Raw genomic sequence first — 23,002 nt, 5'->3', positions numbered from 1 at the left:
ACATGCTCAGTTGCCTGTCGTGACTACCGACCAGTCCCGCCCCAGCCAAAGTAATCTTTGGGGTTCAGAATGAGCCAAGAGGAAGAGAACAGACACTTTACAGAGTATATGTAGAGTGTGTGGTGGAGATTAAGGTTTTATTTTTTATATACAGTATTTATATAAAAATATCTAGTAAGGTGAAAGACTGTGGTTCTGTGCTTAAGGAAAACAGAAAGATGCTGTAATGCCTGCAGCCTTCAATATTTCCAGTGAGGATAGCAGTCTCAATATCACCAGTCTCTTTGATCCTCTCCTTTTATGTTCAACTCACACCATTCCTGACATCTTCTCCACCCCTCATCATTAATTCTCTATCCTCTGTGTGCTATTTTGGATGGCGGATCAGTTCAGTATTCAGTGTGTGGACAGAAGCAGTCCAAAGATGATTTATCACACTGTCATTTTCTACAGTGAAATGATGTTGGTGTGGTCTTTGGAGTACAGTGGAATGGTGGGAGTATACATACATCACCAATGTCCCCTTACGGAAGAAAAGTACTTTCCACATTTACTTTGCAGACTAAATGTCAAAATTGTCTCTGGAGAAAACGTTAAGGGTCGTATATACAACTATAGAAAAGAGACTTTTCTTTGCAGCAAATATTTCAAATTGAGTGACTTCAGAAATATCAAACCATTAATTCTCCAAATAACCCTTAAGGAGCTCTATTTTACATTAATATACTTATGAAAGGTTATTGATTCATAATCTTACAGGTACTCCATCAGAAAAGTCATGAAATACTCATGAAAAAGTCATGAAAAATTGTTGAGCCGAATCTGTGGGTAGTTTTACTCTCTTAAGTTCCTTGATTTTCAGAAACCCATAAAAATGTATAAGAATAGAGGTTATAAAAAAAATAAGAAAATATGAACATCCAACATTAATTCATGACCTTTTAACTGAAACAGAAGGATCTAATGAAAACAACTGGTTTTCTAATTAGTATTTATTTTTCATAGAGTTCAGGAAAGAGAAAATGTAGTGAAGGAAACAAGTTTTCTCACTCATTTTTAACTTATGGCAATTAATTGTCATGTTATACTCCTTTTCCGTTTTGAGTGATATCACTGCCTGATATCTCTGAAGTCTATGTTTTTTCCTACTCAAGGCCGCCTTCTGGCAGAAACCCTTAAACAGTTTTCCTGCATGTGTGGGGGAGTTTATGGTGAAGAGGGTCTGCAATCTTTCATCTCATTAAGTAGAGATCAAAAGGATTCAGACTGTCTTGCTCTCAGCTGTTGAGGTGGACGGCTGTAATTCAGAAAGGTTGTGGTCATCACCTCACTATCTCCTGCAGATAGTCTAGCCTGCAGAACAACTGGAGTGGTGACATTGTGTAATTTATGTTGTAGTAACTGGATTGCATTTCCTTCACAAGAGTCTGACACATAACAGAAACCAGTGCAGGTTACGGTCATGGCAACATGTCTAGCAAGCTAAAGTAGGACAGAGTATTTTTGTGGTGCGAATATGAGTGAAGACAGGCGGGACTCTGGACTGTGAAGATCAGACCACTGGGGATCTGATATGACTTAAGGAGCTCCTCTTCTGTGAAAAGCCTTTTGTTCTGTTCCTCTTGGCAAAGCTTTTCTGTGACATGACTGAGTAAATGTGGTGGCCTCTAGCAAGCAACATGTAAAATTGATCATTTACAGATGCACTGGGTCAAGATCAGCTCTGCAGCATGTGCTATTTTGACATCATTTTTCAAGATGGATGATCAATCCGTTTAGAACCAGTGATTATGGTTCAATATTAAATTAGTTATTTATACATTATGGATATTCATGCTATAAGAATCATGGTTCAAATCATGCAATGATGAGATCCCTACAAAAGTGAATTCACTCAGAGAGTATACCTTCTCTCCTTTCTCTCCTGCAAGACCCATCTTCCCCTCCTCTCCCTACACATCACGCAGATGGAAACATCTTTAGAAGAATAGTGGACACACACATATGGGCACGCACAAAAACAAGCAGAAACGTAGCATAGAACAAATAATAATTTTTGATCTTGTTGCCCTGGCACGTACTGAAAATATATTTGACTTATATGAGCTACTGAAAATGAGCTATAAATCAGAAAAAAAAATTAAGGAGAGACCAGTGCTTAATCTAACCATCAGAACCCCAATGGGTGGTCCTGAAAGCCTGAGACAGAACAGAAAGCTTTGTAAGTGTGTGTGATAGTGTAAAGAAAATGGTACTGGAGGCAAATGAAAAATCAATTATACCCTGTGAACTAGGTACAAGCTCCATCTACTTCACTAAAATGTGCCACTCAGACTGTCCACCACATGCTGATAAGATCCCAGGGTTTATTAAAGATATCACACCCCTCACTGACACATTCTATCGGATGTCCAGTAACACTGCTGGCTCCACAAAACAATACTCAGCATAGCCAGTTAGATAGACAGGATACACTCTGGCCTCTACTGGGTATTTGTAACTCAGCAGATGTAAACAGACTAAAAAACTTCCATTGAAAAAGAGCCAAAAGTCACTGTAAGCAAATGTATTAACCTGCGCACTATGACATTATTAAAGTAAGCCGACTAATAGTCAAACATACTGCCCTGCATGTGCTTACTTCACTTTACTGTATACTGCTTTTAATTGCAATAAAGAAGTATTGAGATGTGACCAATAACAAATAAATTATACAGAATCAACAGATAGTGTTTTCCAAACTGATACAATACAGATATACTGTATGTTTGGAATAGGGGGCATAATATTATTTTTCAGAAAGTTCACAGGAAAACTGGTTAAGATGATATAACCAGCTTGCAAGGCAAGATCATATTCATTAACATGCATTTTCAGCATCCTTTGTAACTGCCTGGTGAGGGTCACTGTGGTTTATTTCGGCTTCTAATTTGTTTACTTTTTGGGAAAAAGAACTTAAATAAAAGATACTTGAGATTAAGTATTTGTGAAATTGACTGAACAAATTCAATTCCTGGTTGAAGAACCCAGTTTAGGGCACACCCACAGAGTTGTACCTGGCTGATATACAGATATATGGAACATATTTAGAGATGGGATAGGGATTGGTAGATATTTGAAACATTAAACAGTTGCAGATGCTTGCACTGCATTACAGTCCTAATATTTTCCCAACACTTCCAATGTGGTTCAGTACTTAAAAAATTGCCAAATACAAAAACACACAGTTGTCTTACCTTCTGTCCTTGATCCCCTTTGAATCCCTAAGGTAACAAAAAAGAAAGAGAAGAGCAGAAATACATTAACCATGCATCATGACATAAATTGCTGTGTTTTTTTTTTGTTTGTTTTTACGTTTTCAAAAGGCGGTTGACTTGAGCTGATTTATTCCCTTGACAAAACTGTTCTTGACTGAGGCATTTTGTGTCAGGCAGGAGATGCAGCTTTTAATCTACCTTTATAATGATGCATCTCTAGAGTTGCATGTCAGATTACACAAAGACCAAACTGTGCTCACAGATAAGGTTTTACATTAGTTACCTGGGGACACAGTCTATGTTCAAACTGACGACTTACTCTCTGAAAATTCACTGATTGGTTACATTCAACCTAGGTTGAAAAACATTTCCAAACAATGTGTTTTTCCCGAAATCTGCTGTGCCCCATATAAGATGATTACTCATAATCTGGCTCAAGATCTTATTTGGATGGATGCATGGGAAAATATCCATGTCTGTGGAAGAAATCTAAAGTTTACAAGTCCTGATATTGAGGGAGCAGAGTAGCAGGTTGTTTCAGAGTTCAAAATAAAGTTTACACAGTAGAAAGCATATGGGTTATATCACGGTAAAGTTCATTTATATTCAAATAATAAAACCATTGGCTGTTCGAACTAGGGTGAGCAGACCTCACAAAAATATCAATCATACACTGGTCACTTCTGGAAGGGAAATGCTGAGCATGTGTTTGAGAAAAGAGAACGAAGTTCAGAAAAACATATGAGGTAGAAAGGATATGTGAATAGGCCTGTTATGGATAAGTCACAGAAATGTATGGCTAAATTCAAGAGAATGGGACTAGGCATATTGCAGTGTGGGAAAGTCCTTAAGGCTTTGGACACAGACTGAAATCAATATGATGAAGTAGGAAGATAGAGGTTGGCTCACAGTGAATATCTCTCTCTTCCTCTCTGTGTATATTTGTGCATATGTGTTTTCTTAGGGTACTTTAACATTTTACCATTAACAGTCCCAATCAGAGTGAAATATATACTTTTGGCTTTGCTGTCTGGTTTGATTTCACACTGCACATAACTAAAAACAAACTAAAAAAGAAATGCTGGCTGAGAGGCATGTACAGCACAGCTGAAAGAGTATTCATCACATGCTTTCAATCACCAGAAATATGGCTATAGATCAAAGTTAAAAACATCTAAGTGTGTGTACAAATTGGAAAAATAACTTGACCATGGAGAACACAGAGCCGGAACTACACAAATGATCTGATAAGCATATACATAACTAGCTTTCAATGTTCTGTGTATTGTATCCAGATTCTATTTTCCTTTAGGATAATTGTTACTTTCTATTTGTTTCTGCATTCTAGATATCCAGAACACATGGTATTTCTGCAGCTCAGTTTGCACCTCATGGCTCAGCAACTCACATCAAAAAAAAAAAAAAAAACAAGAAGAAAATTCTTCCCATAACCCATAAACAATGTCCACTTCCTACAATTCGGTCTCTTCAGAGTGAAATCACTTTCTCACTGCAATTAAACTGTGCTAGAGTTTACTTGGAACCACACTGAGACACACTCACACTAGTTCAGACTGGTTGTTTTGGCCCAACAAAGTGCAACTGCTGTGTTCTCACCTGGTCAAACAAACCACAGAGATGGAAAATGTCCAAGGGTTCCAATTACACGTACTAAACACCTCATATGTGAAAGCATCCCTAAAAAGACTTTATTACCTTCTGTGACCAACAGAAGCTGGCACAAAGATGTTAATATGTGGGTGGAATCTGCTGTTGTGTAAGATAGTTATGATGACCAAAGATAAACAAAGCTTACCCTGGGGCCTTCAGGTCCAGTTAATCCTGTATCACCACGATCACCCTGGACAGAGATGACACAGTATTCTTAGTGATAGAACATGGATAACAGATGATTTTGACATTGATTACTATTTATTACACTGTATTCAAGAACTCACATATATCTATTCATCATAAATATATCTACAATATAAAAGAATTGTCGAACAACATTCATATAATTGGTTTCCATATTCATAAATACAGATCTTTGCATATATTAGATGAGACATTAATCCACACCTTTTACTTGACAAACCTACCTTTTGTCCTGGTACACCTGGTTCTCCCTATAGTTATAAATGTCAGAGAATTAAATATATTCATTAGAATCCATTGTCATTAATCTCTGGACAAAATACAAAAATGCATTAGATTGCATAATAAATGCTTTCATTGAGAAGATCTGTTTGCCTGATTTTGGTTGATTTTCATGATTCATGAAGTCGTATCATTTATGATTTGGCCAAAGTGTAGGGGGTTATTCCGTTATAGTGGCTTGGATATCCACAAAAGACATGTCTGGCTCCTGCTAATATACACTAGTGTGTTGCTTTTATATAGAGCTTGGGTGTGCAAATTTATGGGTCCTGCATGTTTCGACTTACAGCAGTTTGAATTCTCCAAACTAAATAATCCATTGAAATTAATGCATCAGGGGAAGTGGAGAATTATCCAACAGCAATACAGACTGGTGAAATGCAGCATATCCCTTTTGTACTGGTAGCAAAAGCCTGCACTCTCCCCGTAAAAGGCTGAACCTTGCCTGAACCTTAGGCCTGTGTGTAACACCTAGAAAAACGCTGTTGACACAGCTGGACTAAAACTCAAAAAGGTTAAAGCTTAAATTCTGCACCAGTAATAGTACACAAGTTGCTATATGTAATTAATTGCTAGGTCTGTAAAGTGCTTATTAATCAGCCTGAAAATGAAGCCTTCCTTAACAGTATACTGTGTGAGGTCTGACAAATCAAAATATTGACATTTACCAAAGGCAGGCAGCCATTACACATGTCTCTTTAAGCACTTCAGGAGTTTACCACAGTGTTGAGTTTTATCACAATAATGTTTCAGTATTAACTAATATGTTTCCTTTAGATCATACATAAACTTACCTTCATTGCTGTCAACATCTGCAAACAAACAAACAAAAAAACACAACTATTACTAAATCAAATGATTAAAATGAATTTAAAACATGCTGTAAAATTTGCAATCTATAAGATTGATTGTTATTTATGCTTTTACGCACCCTCACATCTTTTCCTGGTTTTCCAGGTTCTCCAGGTTTTCCCTTTATTATAAAAAAAAATCCCATACATTACCGAGACAGGAAATGTCAAAAAAAAAAGGATACATATATTTTCCACAGGGCCAGAGATGACATACAGTATAATCCTACAAGATTAAACCTAAAACCATGATTAACTTTAGTGATTCTTACCGGTGGCCCATTAGCACCAGTCAATCCTGGGCTACCAGGAGGCCCTGGAGGACCAGGAGGCCCTGGGGGTCCTTGTGCTCCAGGCTCACCCTGCTAAGAGACAACACATTACAATCTCAGACAGAGAAGCCAATATATAGTTATGTACAACACATTCAACATTAGCATTAGGATTCCTTCTGTTTCGATTCCAGTCTATTAAAGGGGAAATTTACCTGATGAATTACATAGACTGAAACGGAAAGGAAGTAAACCCTTATGGCTGAGTTGAAAATTGAAACTAAAAAATGTTGTGGCTTTCAACAAATGGAAAGTTGGTCATTTAAATAGTTATTCTACCGGTGGTTGTTAAACATCAGTGAGCGAGAACCATGTTTGGAAAACAATCACGGCCACTGAGTTTTGGCTGTCCATGTATCAGAACACTGGCTTAGGTTCACCTAAAAAGCTTCAGCATTCTGACCACTGACCAGGAAACATTCACTCATACTGTTTTTTCAGAACCCTGTCAACAGTAAGAACCCTAGACATGTTCTGCTAAAAATATTTTAGGAATGGAAATGGAAAAAGGGACTAGCACCAGGCTAGGAAAAAAGGCAACAATTAATGTTGTATGTATATAATTAAATCTATATTAGTGTTTTCAAGTATAAAATTATCTGTCTAAAAAAATTTAAATTAAATGTATAAATTTTCTCTTTAAATATTCTATTAACTAATCTTTTTCATATTTCCTCTGTGCAGTTGCAGAATACAAGTAACTCTGGGTAATACAAAAAATTAGAAGCCATCTTTTCTTCATTAATTCTTTGACAGTACTTGTGTGGCCTTGATTTATTATCCCAGAAGCCAGTTCACTAAATGAATTCATTCCATTATCCCTATCCAGACTAGGCAGAAATCAACACAGAAAGTGGAGACATTTCCACTTTTTTCCTTTAGTCAGTGGTTCTCAACAATGGGGGCTGTTGTCTCCAAACATGGTGCACTATTCTGGCACACTCACACATATACCTGTAGGAACATTATATAGAATGGATGCCAGCCGAGGTCGGTCTGTGCCAGGGCTATGTGTACAAGCAAGCCATTACAGTTTGAATTCACAGAGAGGTTTCGAGAACAGGAAGCAGGAAGCATGCTCTTTTGGACAATCCTCACCTTCCTGGAAAATAAGCTCTCTATCCACTTCTTTTGACATTATGAAAATTGCAGAAAGAAATGTCTGCTCTAGAATAGCATTTTCTGTACTTTATAGGTTTATATAAATGTCAGACTTTCCTTTAGAAAATGTGATGAAAACAGATCTTGAGATAACATCATTTGTCTCAATCAGTAGCTTTAAACCCTCTTGACCACTGAAAGCACAGGAAAAACCTCTTTTATTTTTAAAAGTTTTTCCAAGATAACTTCCTGTCAGTGTGCTAATAATTGCCCATTTCCTTGTCTACAATTACCATGGAGATATCTGGACGAGGACATAAAATGTATCATTTCTTGGAAAGCTTGCTTTGGCACTGAGCTGAACATTCAAATGTAAACGCCCACGGCTTTGAGAAAATGGCATGTCAGTATTTAAGTATACCAATAAACGCTAAATTGTGACTACAAATGTCAAACTGAAAAACCATTGTAAAATCTCAGATAAATCAGACCTATTGAACTGCTGTTAGAATAGCTCAATAAAGTTGTGGAACATTTCCATTACTGTTCTCACATTTCCAGCACTTAAAGAGAAGACTAGCAAACACAGTGGTGCAATGGAGGGTTACTAAGGGGATTGGGGTCGAGTTTGGCAGGCAGTTGGTCGACAGTGGCTGGCATCCTTGGCAGGGGTAAGAAGGGTGGCAGAGAGAGATGTACCTTGAGGCGCTTTAGAATTAGAGGGCTTATTGAGGGCATGTTGCGCACGGTGATGGGCAACATCTGCTCAGGTCACAAAGCACAGGTGGGTCGCAGTGCAAAAGGTCACGAGGGCAACAGGTTGACCAGCAGGCCAAAGGAAACGGTGTCAACGAGATGCAGAGGGGAAAAGGAAAAGAAACAGAGAAATAAATGCAAAAGAGTGTATAACAGGGAAACTGCAAGGCAGGGAAAGATCAAAGAAAGAGATCAGGTTGAAAGGAGAGAAAGAGTGAAAAACGGCATGAGAGCTGACAAACAGGACCCAGCAGTCTGAGTTACAGTGGTGAGATAAATATTTTCAACCAGAAGCCAAATCATATGCAGCATCCAGCTGAATAATATTAATAAGGAGGTATTTAATTTGAACTGGATTTAGTTATCTCAATCCACTGTGGTTGGTTCCTGTGTCCTGCATCAGTGCAGTGTAGACTTCAGTCTTGCGACAAAGAGAGTTTAGCAACAGACTTACTGTGGCCTGTCCTCCAGCACATGGGTGGACAATACGCCGTTTCTGTTGAGATTACCAGCATTATAAAGTACAGATTGAAAAGTTACCAACCATATTTCCACTAATCTATAGTAGTCTAGTAGCAAGTACAGGCTTATATTCCTCATTCATGTAACTTACCCATTAAATAAAAAAAATAAGCTGGTACTTGAAGCACTGAAGCGGTTTGAAACTTGCCTTTCTTTTGCAATGCTTCTTTGCATTTAATGTCCCAAAGCTGAATAATTACACTTTAAAATAAAAATGCACTTAAGGACTAGTCATTCAGCAATAAAACACACAAAAAAGTAAAACACTGCGCATAAAGATCACGGATTCATTATTGCACATAATTTAGTGACAGGCTCTTGTTTCTCTGCCCCCTGGCTTAGTCAGAGGACAGGCCTTATCTGGTCTCTCTTTGCGGCATGTCTGAAACTCACACACGTCTGGGGATAGGTAGGACCCCACAAACCTTTAACATCAGAGCCTGACTGGAGCGTAATGCTGCCAGAGTTTTCACTGGAAGTCCCTGCTTAAAGTGGCCCAACACACACACACACACACAGATATAAACACACATATACGCACAGGCACACACAAACATACACGACCATTTGCTCATATGAACACACATATCAGAGCACAAGCTCTCATTGATTCCAATCTCTGTTTCATAAAGTAGTCCTTCCTGTTTCTAAGCTAGTGACCTCTTGGCTCCCTTCATTTAACATAACTGTAACCTCCCATTAACACAGACCTCCCACATAGAGGCTTGTTTTTAGTTTACTTAACAAAAAAGCTTTAAACACTGAATCTTAATATTTTTAACTTGTAGTCAATTTACTTTCTGATACGTACATGTTACACACAGATATTTTCTGTCAATATCTAATGCAAAATTTATAAACTGGATTTCACAACTATTAGCCGGGAAATGAATGAACTTGTAATTTGGTTAATCCCAGAACACAAATAGAGTCTTTTTCTTGGCGCTTGATTATCAGAAAGCCTTATCTGATCTTTTTTTTGTAAGCTGCTGTATAATTGTCTTGTTTTCAGTGGAACGCTAATACCCGAGAGAGAGCACAGAAGGTCTCCAGCTCCACATGTGCTATTCATCATGAATTATATCAATTTATCAATCCACTGTTATTTGCTCTCTTTTCATCTGATTGTGCAGACAGGTAATTGCAGCACTCTGTTTATAACTTATTGAAGGTTAAACAAAGACAAATTACTGAAACAAAGTAACATACAAAATGCTTGTGGATTCTTTGATTATATTGCATAGTATATTGCACAAAATAATGCAATTTTAAAAGGAATTCTTTCACTCACCCGATGTGTATAATCACCACACACTCCCTGAAAAACACAAACAAACAGGACCTGTAAAAACCTAGAAATTGTGTAAAGTAAGCAGCTACTGTAATTATGTCATAAAAATTTTGTCTGTACCTTTTCCCCCTTTGGACCTTGTTCACCCTAAAAAAAAACAATATTAAATGTAAGTACTGAAATTAACTGCACAGAATGTTCAAGTAGTATAATTGTTGTAAATTACAGTATAAATCATTTTTAAAATATACTTACAGGAAGTCCTTTGGGACCAGGTGCACCCTGGTGACATTAATACATTAATAATTAATTATAATAAAATTATATTATTTGTCAATACAGTTTATATTATCCGGTGTTGAATCGTAAATATAAACATTAGTTTAATACTAGTTTAAATATTAACATTAAACACAGTGTTCTTTCCAACAAAACTGTAAATGTGTTCTGTATAAATAACCTCAGCACCTTTAAAAAAAATTGTATTTTTGTAAAACAGGGAAAAGCAGCGGAAATGGGCTCATAGTAAAAACATGAATCATTTTTTCAGCTATTCTGCCTCAGCTATTTGATGAACTAGTCCAGGCCTGGGGTGGACAGCCACGAAATTTGTTTTGGCTAATGTGAGCGGGCTTCTGTGGACCAGAGCAAAAGAGAAAGCACTCTCACGAAGGAGCAGTGATCACTGCTGCCAACGGACTCGAATAAGACAAATCTCTACATAAATAAAACAAATATATATCTCATGGCTATAACACAAAAGGGCCTTGAATGCTGCAGCTGAAAATCTATAACGCATACTGTGATCTAAAGAATGGAATAGTTTAAAGATTCCAAAGTGCTATGACGTTTATATGAAAACACTGGTGCATATGCTTTTTTACTGCATCCGGGAAAAACAAAAAAAATCAGTAGGATGTTGAAAGTGAGAAGGAACTTACTGATGAAAAAGAGAGAATTTAAAACCCAGATGAAGGTGGGTTTGTAGCCTCAGAAGGTCGTGTGTATTATTAAAGAGTCATTGTGCTTCAGTCACAAGCCCTGTGGGGGCCATTCAGCAGAGAAGCAGACTCCATAAAGGTGTCACCATGATGCTGGGAGACCAAGTTTTTATTCATGACACCTTGTAGGAATGCATCGCTTTACAGTAGTTCATGGCTTCCTTTTTCTGGAGGCTCTTCCAAAGAATTTTTTTGTGTCTATCACCAATATATTTAGTTGAAATTAACTAGACCACAGCTAATAGTTCACTTAAAGATGGGTAATGTTTCCCTGTTGTCAGAAAAAACAGCATCATGAATCTATCAAGTTTCATGGCCAATGAATCAAACTAAACTGTTTTCTTAGTACACAGGTGTTACCGAGTAGCCCTGAAAGGCCTTTGCAAAGTTTACCATTCTGCCTCATTTAACACAACTGGTTCAACTCATCAGCTAATTACCAAGACCTGCGTGAGATGAATTTGCTGTGCCAGAAGAGGGAAAACACTAATCTCTGTAGTGCTCTGGCCCTCCAGAAGCCGAGTTTGACCCTGCTATGCTAGAGGCATCATGTGGTCAGACTCAAAAAGCTAAATAAATATCAGCGTTACATGCTGTCTTCAGAACAAATGGCTGAATTTTATGGACTCTGACACATTGCTCTTTATGATAATTGCTTTTCTGTGTGATTTAAAGTAAGCTTCTTGGTGGGTTCGACCTGCACAATTTCCTGAATGGAGTTTATAATACATGGCTTTATGAGCACTAGACGTTGCAGAACCAGAATGCTTACCATGTCTCCTTTCTGACCATTTTGCCCCTGTGAGAAAAAACAACAGCAATTGCACCAGAAATTATATTTTCTTTCATTTCTCATTGCAAATAGCCAGTTATTTAATTGCTAACCAATGATAGCTCATTTATTTAAGTAATGGCCAGAATCATTATTCACACAATTAACTCAATCGTGTCAATCGAAGAGTGTTACGATTTAGCTTTACATTTTTTGAAGGAAATTTGATGTTCTCAAATGAATCACAAATTTTGTAAAGAGACTTACAGGCTTGCCATCCAAACCAATAGGACCCTAAAAAGAAGAGCAAAAAACAGGAAGACTTTAATAAGAAGGCCAAGAGGAAGCAAGGCTTACATGGCTGTCTAGACTATTCTGATATTATTATGTTTATGATAAAAAAAATGCCAGTATCTCCAAAGGTTATTCCAAAGGCACATGTCAAATTAGTGTAGAAAAAACACACTTAAAGAACAGTGAAGGTCTTGTTTTCACATAGACCTAATACTGTACATACAACTGAAAGGAATGTTTGGGTCTTGGTCATTCAGCATAGAAGACCACCGTAGATAAAACAAAACATATAATTTTGTTACTTCTTTACTTTGACTTTGTTTTTCATGTCATTGTTTGAGTTGAACTTGAATTTATTTACCTGTCGTGAGTGCAAAACATATCTTGCATATATTCAGACATTTCTAGCGTTAACATTAACCAAATGTAACATAATTAAACCTATTTCTTGTCATCTTTACTCATTTCAAGTTTTAAACTTAGTCATTATTTATCTTATTCCTTTGTCAGTTTGTTTATCTTCACTCTATTAATAAATAGTTAAAATGAGCAAAAATATCTGCCAACATTCTTTAAAAAAATTATCTTTATATATACAAACAAAATGATCTACCAGCTAATGTTAAAAGTCAATCATGCCCAACAAAGTGGACCACCAGATCATAAAATCCAAAAATTAAGCAAGCAAGAAAATAAAGTGGTCATTCACAAATAAATAAGATGAGACCATAATTCAATACATAATGATACAATTTAATACTATATGTGTGTTCACTTATCGCCTATTAAAATATTTCTTAATGTAAAACGCACACGAATACTTAAACACAACCACCTATTGTCACTGCATAGGAGTACAATTGTTATACGTTCCTTCAATATCACACTTTCTGGCAGCACATTCCTTTAAAATATGAAAAGTTTGGATGCTTATTTCTTCATCTTTTCTTCTTTTTTTGCATCTAAATATATTGTCTATATTGTTTTGGTCATTTCTGTTAAGGACATAGTGACATACCGGAAAGCCAGGAAATCCTCTAGTGCCCGGCTGACCCTGAATAAAGACACACAAAAAAACAGATTATTACATGTATACATCATTTCTACAAACAAAAGCAAATAGAAACTCAAACATTCCTCTACTGAGGAACACATTATTATGAGGAACACACACACACACACACACACACACACACACACACACACACACACACACACACACACACACACACACACACACACACACACACACACACAGAAATGTGAACTTGGTAAGACAGGGTCATTCTTGTCTACTAGGACCCCATTGTGTGGGATGTAGAAACAAAATGCATGGTCACAAACTAGTCTATGCTGTGAAATTCGGCATTAGAACAAACAAAACAAGACACAAATCCAATAAGCAGAAACCAACAAGCAATACACTAAATTGAATAAGTACATGTCATTTATCATTAGTGTTACAAATCCCTGGACACAACACAAAGTTACTTTGATGAAAAAAAAGACAGGAAGAAGTCATTAAATATACTCAGACAAAAAGGTGTAATTGGCAGTGAAGGAAAACTAGAAGAAATTACAAGGAATATGTGAGTGCAAGTAATGAAAGAGATTATGTGTCTAGCTCCCAGGTAGTTACTGGGATGGGTTTCTCTCCCAGCATTAACCAACTCTACAGTCAGAAAAAGTGTGAATAATAAGTCTGGTATTTCAAATAATTTTCTACATGATGTCCAGAACTATGTGCTATTCTTTGGTACATGCCTGCTTCACCCAACACTATACAGTGATTTAAGTATACTATATACAGTAGTGTGCATAGTTTTGTATTTGTGTCGTCAGGTTATTGTGAAATGCACCACAAACTTACTATTAAAAAAAAAGTACTCTAAAGCAAAGTAATGGTAGAAACATAAGAACAATGAAAGACCTTGACTTTGTGGGTCCTGATGAGTGCTCAGTCACTTCTCTAATCTCTTCATTTATGTGTGAGAAAGGCATTGTAGAAGTGCTTTCAGTCAAGTCCACCTGGCTGATTTATCATTTCCGTTGGAACACACCTCTATTTCAAATCAACCCCTGTGACCCATTCAGCACAAAGTGCACACTCTCTCTTTACCTGCTGGTAAAGAACCCCTTCTACAGCAATCCTGCTCTGATATTTCCTTCTGCCACAGCCATGTCTCTCACAGCCTGCTGTCTCCTACTAGTGCCATATAACTAGATGAAGGACTTGGGTACACACAGGCATGCAATCAGAAAACTCAAAACCAGATGTCTGTTCCTGCCTAAGCAGTCTGTTAGTCGTACCATAAGGTATCTCGGTTCTCTCGACCAGGAGTGCTGGGGGATGGATTGGAAAACCGCAGTACGAAGAATAGCCAGAGTATTTCACAGGATAATCAGAAAGGAAATTGCACTTCTGAGGGGAAACATTACCCTTTTGTCTTCTGCTTGGAATGTGGACAGAAGATAGGGTGTATGTGCCGAGTTTGGGACAAGCCCCATTTCATCTGGAGCCACAACTACTCATTTATAAACACAGTACAATAGTAGGTAATCTAGGGGTCTAGTGTCTGGATCATTATCTTGTAAATTAGGATGTTTTCGTTTCTCTGCCTAATGAAGATGAGGTTCCAAATGACCATCATTATAGGCAACTCAAAGCCCTTCAGTGTTTAAATGAACCATAAGTATTTCCATACATTCTGCTATGGGGATTCTGTTTAACCCATCTCCATTAGAGGAGCTACACTGCAGAAGTGAAATGACAAATTGAGGAGGCCTTCTTATAATCCTGCTCAAATATGTTACAGAATCTTTTATTTATCCATGCTTAACAAACTAGTGGAACAGAAAGGGAGCTGGCAAATTGTGAACAATTTAAGCAGTTGTTAAAAACAGCAATAACATTGCTGTAAAACAAACCTACAGTACTCATTCCTCTGCTGACAGATTCTAAGACTAACTGAAAGTAAAGTGAGTCTTTATGTGTGCCAGTGATGACACTTACAGGAGGTCCTCGTGGGCCAATGATAGATAGACCTGGCTCCCCTGGAGCTCCCTAAGAACAGACAGAAAGATAGAAATGATCAGAAGAAGTAATAGAGGAAAGAAGGAGAATGGTTTGTCTAATCTACATTCTGCATAAGAGGCTAAAATGAAGTATACAAGAAACAGCTCTTTAAACACTAATTGCCAACTGCTAAAAATTCCCTGCCACTTGTCTAGCCTTAAGACAGCAGTCTGAAAAGTCCTGCTAAGGAAACATTATGTGGTTTGCATGATCTTCAGTCTAAAACATATGCTCATACTTTGAGTGTTGATAGCTGGGAGGGTCAGAGTGCACTGAAGAGTAAACAGAGCAGGGCCTGGTGGACAGGTTCTCTGGCACTACTAAGGTAATTTGCACAGTGTCAGCCAGTCCTTAATGGTGTACCCAGCCTCCCAAGAAATTCCCACAAATCTTTGTGGCCAGACAAGAATGTTATCATGTTTCTAGCACTTTTCCTAATTAGCTCTCTCCAACGAAACCTTATCAGGGAGACACCTTTGATGACCCAGTCCTCTGTCCAATTACAGGTCATTTTAATGCTGCTGACTAAATTCCAGTTTTATCCATAGGGCCTATTTGCTTTCAAACTCAGGTTTTCTGCATCTGTAGGCCATGAACGCTACTATAGAGGGAAACTATAGGAGGTCTAGCAGAGGCCAATTCAGGCAAGAGAAAAAGCAAAAACTCCCAATCTTTTTTGTTGTTGTGAATCTTCTAGAGATCTGTCCAACAGGACAATGGAAGATCTTGAAAAGTTGTTAGTAGCTGGGAATGTTCAAAAAACATATTTGTAAGTCAATACATAATCAGTCAAAGATGAAGTGAAATCTATCCATAAAACAGACAAATAAATTATACTGCAGATTTCAGATCAACAATACAGCATGAACTTCAAGAAAGCACTTTAAAAACTGACCAAGAACCCTGAAACAGTCAAGCAAGTTCCTGCTTTTGTATCTATAATGCTACCCTGAACTTCTTTTTTATATTACCACATGATGAGAGCTTAAGGACTGTATGCCTCTAGGCAGTATGTATATCTTAATTCGTTGTTTAGCTCTGCAATGAAAATGTATACATCTGCCAGGATCTGATATTCAGACTTTTTAAACATAATTTTCTAGAATGCTAGATCCTTGGATTCCCAGCACATGAACCCTGAGACAGCCCAAATTTCTGCACTCTTCCAGCTCCTAATATACCTGTACCAGGTATTCTATGTTCTTGATGAATGTGTTGAAGATTTACAGGCTGGCCTTGAACAAAAATATGGACAAGTCAAGGGTCCATAGAAGAATGCAGTGTAGAAAACTACACATATAAATCTCATTTCACACTGCTTCCCTGTGACAGTTTTTTTTATTCAGATATAACAAACCATTCCAGGAGAATGAAAATCAATAAAACTCTATCTGTACTGACACAAATGACTAGCTACATGCATAAAAATATCTAACATGTGCACAGCAGAAACTAAACTGAAGTGAAATAACTATAACTGGGGTTGAAACAGTATCTACAAATCCATTCTGCATTCCCAGAAATAACATATATTGGCAAAATTAATATAGTATAAAAAATGTAAGTATACCAAAAGCACAAATCTGTTTTACCAACTGGGATTATGAAATCTTGAGTAGTTGGTCTTTCTAAACCTCACCCATTCCAAACATTACACAATTTACAAGAGGGAGTCTTGGGTGTCTGAAACTTCAGCAAGTTTTGGAGTGCTTCAGAGTGAATAAATGCAGGTAATCCAACCGTTGTGGGAAATCTCCTCAGAAATGGAGCCCCCCAGGCCTATTCAAGATAGAGCCCAAAGTCTCTCTGATATAAATCATGATTCCAGCGCACACTGTACTTTGGACTAAGCCCCCAAACCACCCAGTGAGAGAATTTTCAGTTGTGCACAGGCGGGCTGCCGTCCTGCACTTACCTTGTCCCCTGTGTTTCCCTTTAAGCCCTGGTCAGTCACAGCAGACACAGTCGCATGCACAGTGAGAAGGAGAGAGACAGAGAGAGGAACCAGGGTTAGAGAGGCATGGAGAGGACACAGACATGCAGCAGCCCGAATGGGGATGCTGGAAGGTTGGGAAATGGGAGAACGTGGGGTCAGGGAGAAAGGATATTGGGGTGGGAGTATTTAATGTGGTTGAGGCCATGAGGGCATGGAAGCACTGAAGCAGAGTGTTGCTGTACACACTATTTAAAGAAGAGTAATGCAAAGTAAATGGGGGGCACTAACTTTTAACACATACAGTTTTTGGAGGAGATCTGCTGAATAAGCAAATAACATTAAAAATACAATTCCTCTGAGAATCTGCAGGACTACACTCCAGCATAATACTAGAGTGAAATATAAGGCACTTAGTTTTATTCTGCCAAAAATTTGATATTAAGAGAATTTGTTCTTGAATATCCCAAAGGACCACAAGAGGTCCATTATGAACCAGACTGTCTGGAGGCCACCACTGTAGCTTTACTATTCAAATAAAGCAGTAATTATATCTTACATGTTCACACAAATGTCAACTATTTATTATTAGAGTAACATGAACAGAGGCTAGGCTATACATTTGATCATTTAAATATAATTGTTTATGACACGGCAGGTTTTTATTGCAGGGTCATGATTTCTTTTAAAATTAATATGATCTGTTGAGATGAAAATATATTCGAATTCTTAGCACACAAATACAAATGTACAATCCTTCTTAACTATCCCTTTAGGATAAATACTGCTTTGACACCTTAAGACATCGCAATCTACTCTTCTGATTTAATTCCTGTTTTGAAAATATGTTGGCTGTTTGTCAGCACACAGAGGCATAGTTCCTGATTAATACTAAAAAATTTTACTTATTAAGTTCTTAATAAGGAATTACACAGATCTTTGTGTTTTAAGCTAATTTTAATATCCAATATGTGCATATGTTTTTAATGTACATATAGATTCTAATGTCAAACTAATGTTCACACAAAAAGATTAATACTTAACATGACAACTCTCACTTTATAGCTTTCCATGATGTTAAATAATTATTGAAAATACTGCTGGTACAAACTAATTTTCTGGGCTTAATACACATTTTTAAATAACTCACCATTCTTCCAGGAATGCCCATTGATCCTTTGTCTCCCTAATAATCAATGCAAAGTCAAGAGTAAAGTAAGAAACAATAATTCTGATTTTTGAATCAGTATATCTATTGTTACTAGCAACAGCATCACTTTACAAACAAATCCCATTTAAAAACTTTTAAGATTTTTCCCCAAACAAGCTCACTAATAAGATAAACTTTATGTAGAAGTTAATTCTATATTTGAACAAGTAAAGATGGTTTGTAAAGTCAAGCTGGCAAATATTACACTACTGCAGCGCTTTGGATTCTCAAGCATTATCTTAGTTGTTGGTTGAATGTTGATGCAGACATGCCACAGACGATCTGATCCATAAAGGCCAATGGACAACTATGCAAGGCCAGATTAAGTGCAGACACAAAAAGTTGATCAGAAAGCAAATTTTATCAGTGATTATTTCAATCTGAACAGAAGCACAATGAAGTTAATACAGTTCCAACCCTCAGGTCACATTCATTTGATTCAGGTGACATGACAAATTCTAACAGATCATATAGGAATTATTCTTGATTATGACCTCTTATGTGGAAAAGTGGATATATGTACCATCAACAATCTGTATGCAAAACCAGTACATTAACAGTATTCCCGAAGTGAGTGACAATTGTATATATATATATATATATATATATATATATATATATATATATATATATATATATATATATATATATAGAGAGAGAGAGAGAGAGAGAGAGAGATCTGCAGCTATTAATCAATGAATCACACAAATCAAAGTTTCTAATCATCACATTCACACCATTAGGGATTTATTATTCATAATTATTTGCTATCATTTAAAATATTTTAAATATATTTTTTCCCCATTTAAATATAGCATAATCATAACTTTATAACTAATACAAAAACTACAGCTAATACAAAATCCTCACCATAACCACTGACTTTCCTAAACTCCCACCATAAATGTTTTCTAATTCTGTTGATGTCTACAGCAAATTTGGCCCTAAAGACCACTAGGATTCACCCAATTTGCTATAATTCTGGTGTCTTATTCTACTGAGTGATGATAAAATGTGCAGTCAAAGAGACATTGAAATAATGGGTTAGCTAAGCTTTTCAAATTTAGGCAAAAATACCGAATGTACTCTGACTAGTATTTAATTTTTCAAGCATAAAGTCAGTGATCACAGACAGGGTGGAGGCCAGAGGATGCAGCCCTTTCTGATCAATATATGTTGATCAAAAATGTAGGTCTTGAAACAAGCCTAGGCTTGCTTAGCAGACTTCAGTTTGATCAGACATAAAAGTTTCTTACTGGTTGATTTACAGCTCTATTAAAAAGCTACTCATCAATAGTGCAATTTAATTCTCTATTTTGACCTCCTGATTTAATCTTAAAAAAAAAAAAAGTGAAAGTCTCTGTAGGAGTGCTTACAGAATCCAGAGGCTCTGTCCAGGGTGCTGATACCAAGAATCACTATTTCAATTTTATTGTGCTGCTCTATACTGTACCATCTACAAGATAATTCCATGTTATATAACTGTAGCAACTGAAGGCAACCAGCATTCTGATTTTTAAAATGAAAAAGATCTGACAATCTTTAAAGATTTTTATCACCTGGGTTCTAGAAATATGCAAAGATGTAGCAATGTTGACTAATTAAATGATGTGAAAGATTATATTTAAACAATTAGATAACCTGATAAACACTGACTATATATACTGTTGTACTCTGATACAGCTCTTATATGAGGCAATAAACACTAAAGAGCATTACTTCATTACTACAACTCATAAAAATCTCAGTAGGAGATGGCAGGTGACAATTTACTTACTGTACATACAGATGAAGAATAAACTGGTTATTTAAACAATATTTAGCAGGATGGCTTAGATATTGAATAAAACAGAGATTTTTACTTATATTTACTTTGAAATAGGACTGGCAATTTCAATTAAAACAACTCAGCATGATCAAATATTAAATAATCATGCCAAAGTCATCACTTTTAGCAAATATGTGTGCCCATATATTTTATAAAAAATGATTTTACAGCCAGTGCAATCCATCTAACATATCTGCAGGAGTCCTATTCAATTTTTTTTTTTTTAAAGTTGTCAAATGTCTGAACAAATGTGCTGTTTCTTCCATTTCACCCACTTTTTGGGAAATCTTGATGATTGGGTTTCACAAGCTGAGGTGTCTTGAGTAAGAGTGGTTTGCTGTTGTTATAATTGACAGCTGAGAGCTTTAGGTAGCCTCCTTAAAACATGCTTTAATGAAGACCAGGTGTGTTTTAGGTATTTAGGTTAGTAATACTAGTATTTCAGCAGAAATTCTGAAGAGGACATAAAGGCAGAGCGCAGAGGGGCTGTGAATGATGTGAACAAACGTGCAAAGCAGAGTTTGCCAATGGTAGCGCATGACTGCTTGGGTTTACTGACTTCACATATGTTAAATATGTCAATTTACTGAAATTAAATATGTTAAATTACTGTTAAAATACTGAAAAGTAATATGAAATCCTAAAGACAGCACATGTACAGTGTGTTTCACTAAATTGGTTGTTGCGGTTTCACAGTCTCACTGTGTATGTTATTGAAACAAAAAAATTTTGTGTATTATATGTTTATATTTCGATGAGTCCTAAATTCATAATTTATCATTTATTGAAAAGGTTCTCAATAAAATACACTAGAGACTGGAAGTCCTATACAAGGACAAAGACATATACACAACAGGACAGTTCTGAGACAATTACCGGAAAGCCAGCTCGTCCAGGAGGACCCTGAAGGGCGAGAGAGGTGGGTACAAAAATAAAGAAAGAACCCGTCATCAATCAAACATCCCAACACCCAGCCAAACCATAATAACATTCTAAATTCATCAGTCTGTTTTATGTTACAGGACATTCAAAATTAGAAAAGAGTCTTAAAATTACATTGTGATTTCACAGTGCCAAGACCTGAGTTTACTAATGCAATGCAAGAGCATGCCACAAACAGTGAAAACATGCAAACACTTCAACACTGTAAAATTGACATCTGAAATATTTTCCATATTACACTCTTTTAGCTAATATGCACCATTTCCATTCAGGGGAATAAAACTGGATACCAAACCAGTGTGTGATTTTACTGTGGGTTTTTATATCAACATTAAATTAGAAGTCTGAATAGATTTCAGATGCACACACATGCAAAAAGAAAATCACAGATGTGTGGTCAAGCAGGCAGAGAGGTTTTTTTTTATTATCCTGAATTTCATATTAATTCCTGTCCTAAAAAAAATAATTAACCAAAGTTCATCTAAAAAAAAAAAGATATTTAGACTTCTGCTGTTACTCTCTTTCTTTTGTGGTGTTATGAGATCATACCTCATTATAGCCAAAACCTGATGTTATATCACTCAAATGAAATACTTTGTTCATGATTGAAAGCCATCATGGGATGTAGTAGTCATAGTTCATTCAACCCTGAGAGTGTGTTTGTGTCTTATTCTTGGCCTGCTATCGAAAAAGGGAAGTCATTTATCAAGACTCAGCCAGAGAGGAAATTGTTAGGGAGACAAAAACATCCTTTCTACTGTCATTTTGTTCGGCACTTTGATCTGCCCATAATCCATTCAGACGTAACAGGTAGAATTCGGCCATAAACTGTAGAAATGATGTAGTAATTGACATTAAGTATGTCTTTTATAAAAAGTTTATATTGTCTAAACTGTAGAGAAGTTTTACCTTAATAATGCTTCTCTAACAGAGAATATTGATTACTCGATTGGGTGTAACCAGTGTTCTACTGTTTGCACTCAGATGCTGTTTTCATGCGCAGAATTGCGAGTGAAACTCTGTGACACAGACATTAACATTCAAACTACTCAGAGGCTGTTCTTCCTGACTTTCCTACAGTATGAATTTATGTTAACACCTACGGACTTTTCCACTCTTATGAAAATAAGCAATGCCAGAATAGTACTTATTCTGATTTGGGGTCAAAGGAAACTTCTCAGCCACCTTACTTTAATTTAAGGAAGGGAGACTTTAAAGGCACTTTAGGTACTTTAACGTTGGTTGTCCCTTTGAAGCAAATTATAAAAGTATTCTAAAATATAAGTTTCTCTACCAAAAAGGGTTCTAAAAACAGGTTTAAAAAAATCATTTGAAGCATAGTAATTATTATTATTATTATTATTATTATTATTATTATTATTATTATTATTATTATTATTATTTAGCATTTTATTAGATAACTGAAATTGTGTTTCTTTACTGTTGAACTGCTCTTTGCCACCTGCACCAATGGTGGCAGAAAAATGAACATATTACACAATTTTCTTATGCTTCTTATATTTTTGCATACATAAATCTTGTATGACATATTTCCATTCAGCTTGCAGGAAAGGTTCTGATATTGCAGGTCTGTTATCATTAAGTATTATCTGAGTTGTAGGTCTGTTATTATTAAGTATCATGAGATCGTGATGTGTGTATACAAGCTGTAAAAA

General features: G+C 36.5%; 1 protein-coding gene across 29 annotated transcripts in view; it reads right to left on the bottom strand.

Annotated features, from left to right (window-relative positions):
* col13a1 (collagen, type XIII, alpha 1) overlaps positions 1-23,002 on the bottom strand; it is a 76,179-nt gene that overhangs the window by 21,324 nt on the left and 31,853 nt on the right. For 8 of the 29 annotated variants that reach the window (XM_047812497.1, XM_047812478.1, XM_047812483.1 and 5 more), the window contains exons 4-21: positions 21,261-21,287; positions 18,497-18,532; positions 17,329-17,355; positions 15,351-15,401; positions 13,356-13,391; positions 12,311-12,337; positions 12,044-12,070; positions 10,526-10,552; positions 10,391-10,417; positions 10,271-10,297; positions 8,401-8,463; positions 6,541-6,633; positions 6,349-6,390; positions 6,212-6,229; positions 5,360-5,386; positions 5,074-5,118; positions 3,237-3,263; positions 1,908-1,952 (exon numbers count right to left, since the gene is read on the bottom strand). In XM_047812497.1, coding sequence (XP_047668453.1) covers positions 1,908-1,952; positions 3,237-3,263; positions 5,074-5,118; positions 5,360-5,386; positions 6,212-6,229; positions 6,349-6,390; positions 6,541-6,633; positions 8,401-8,463; positions 10,271-10,297; positions 10,391-10,417; positions 10,526-10,552; positions 12,044-12,070; positions 12,311-12,337; positions 13,356-13,391; positions 15,351-15,401; positions 17,329-17,355; positions 18,497-18,532; positions 21,261-21,287 — 672 coding nt within the window. Of the gene's footprint in view, positions 1-1,907; positions 1,953-3,236; positions 3,264-5,073; positions 5,119-5,359; positions 5,387-6,211; positions 6,230-6,348; positions 6,391-6,540; positions 6,634-8,400; positions 8,464-8,911; positions 8,954-9,404; positions 9,465-10,270; positions 10,298-10,390; positions 10,418-10,525; positions 10,553-12,043; positions 12,071-12,310; positions 12,338-13,355; positions 13,392-15,350; positions 15,402-17,328; positions 17,356-18,496; positions 18,533-21,260; positions 21,288-23,002 lie in introns of all 29 variants that reach the window. The other 21 variants (XM_047812486.1, XM_047812507.1, XM_047812479.1 and 18 more) reach the window with 20 other exon arrangements.

This window comes from Tachysurus fulvidraco, chromosome 4 (assembly GCF_022655615.1).
Source record: "Tachysurus fulvidraco isolate hzauxx_2018 chromosome 4, HZAU_PFXX_2.0, whole genome shotgun sequence".
NCBI lineage: Eukaryota > Metazoa > Chordata > Actinopteri > Siluriformes > Bagridae > Tachysurus > Tachysurus fulvidraco.
The sequence above is the reverse complement of the archived record's forward strand: the minus strand, read 5'-3'. Positions and strand labels throughout refer to the sequence as shown.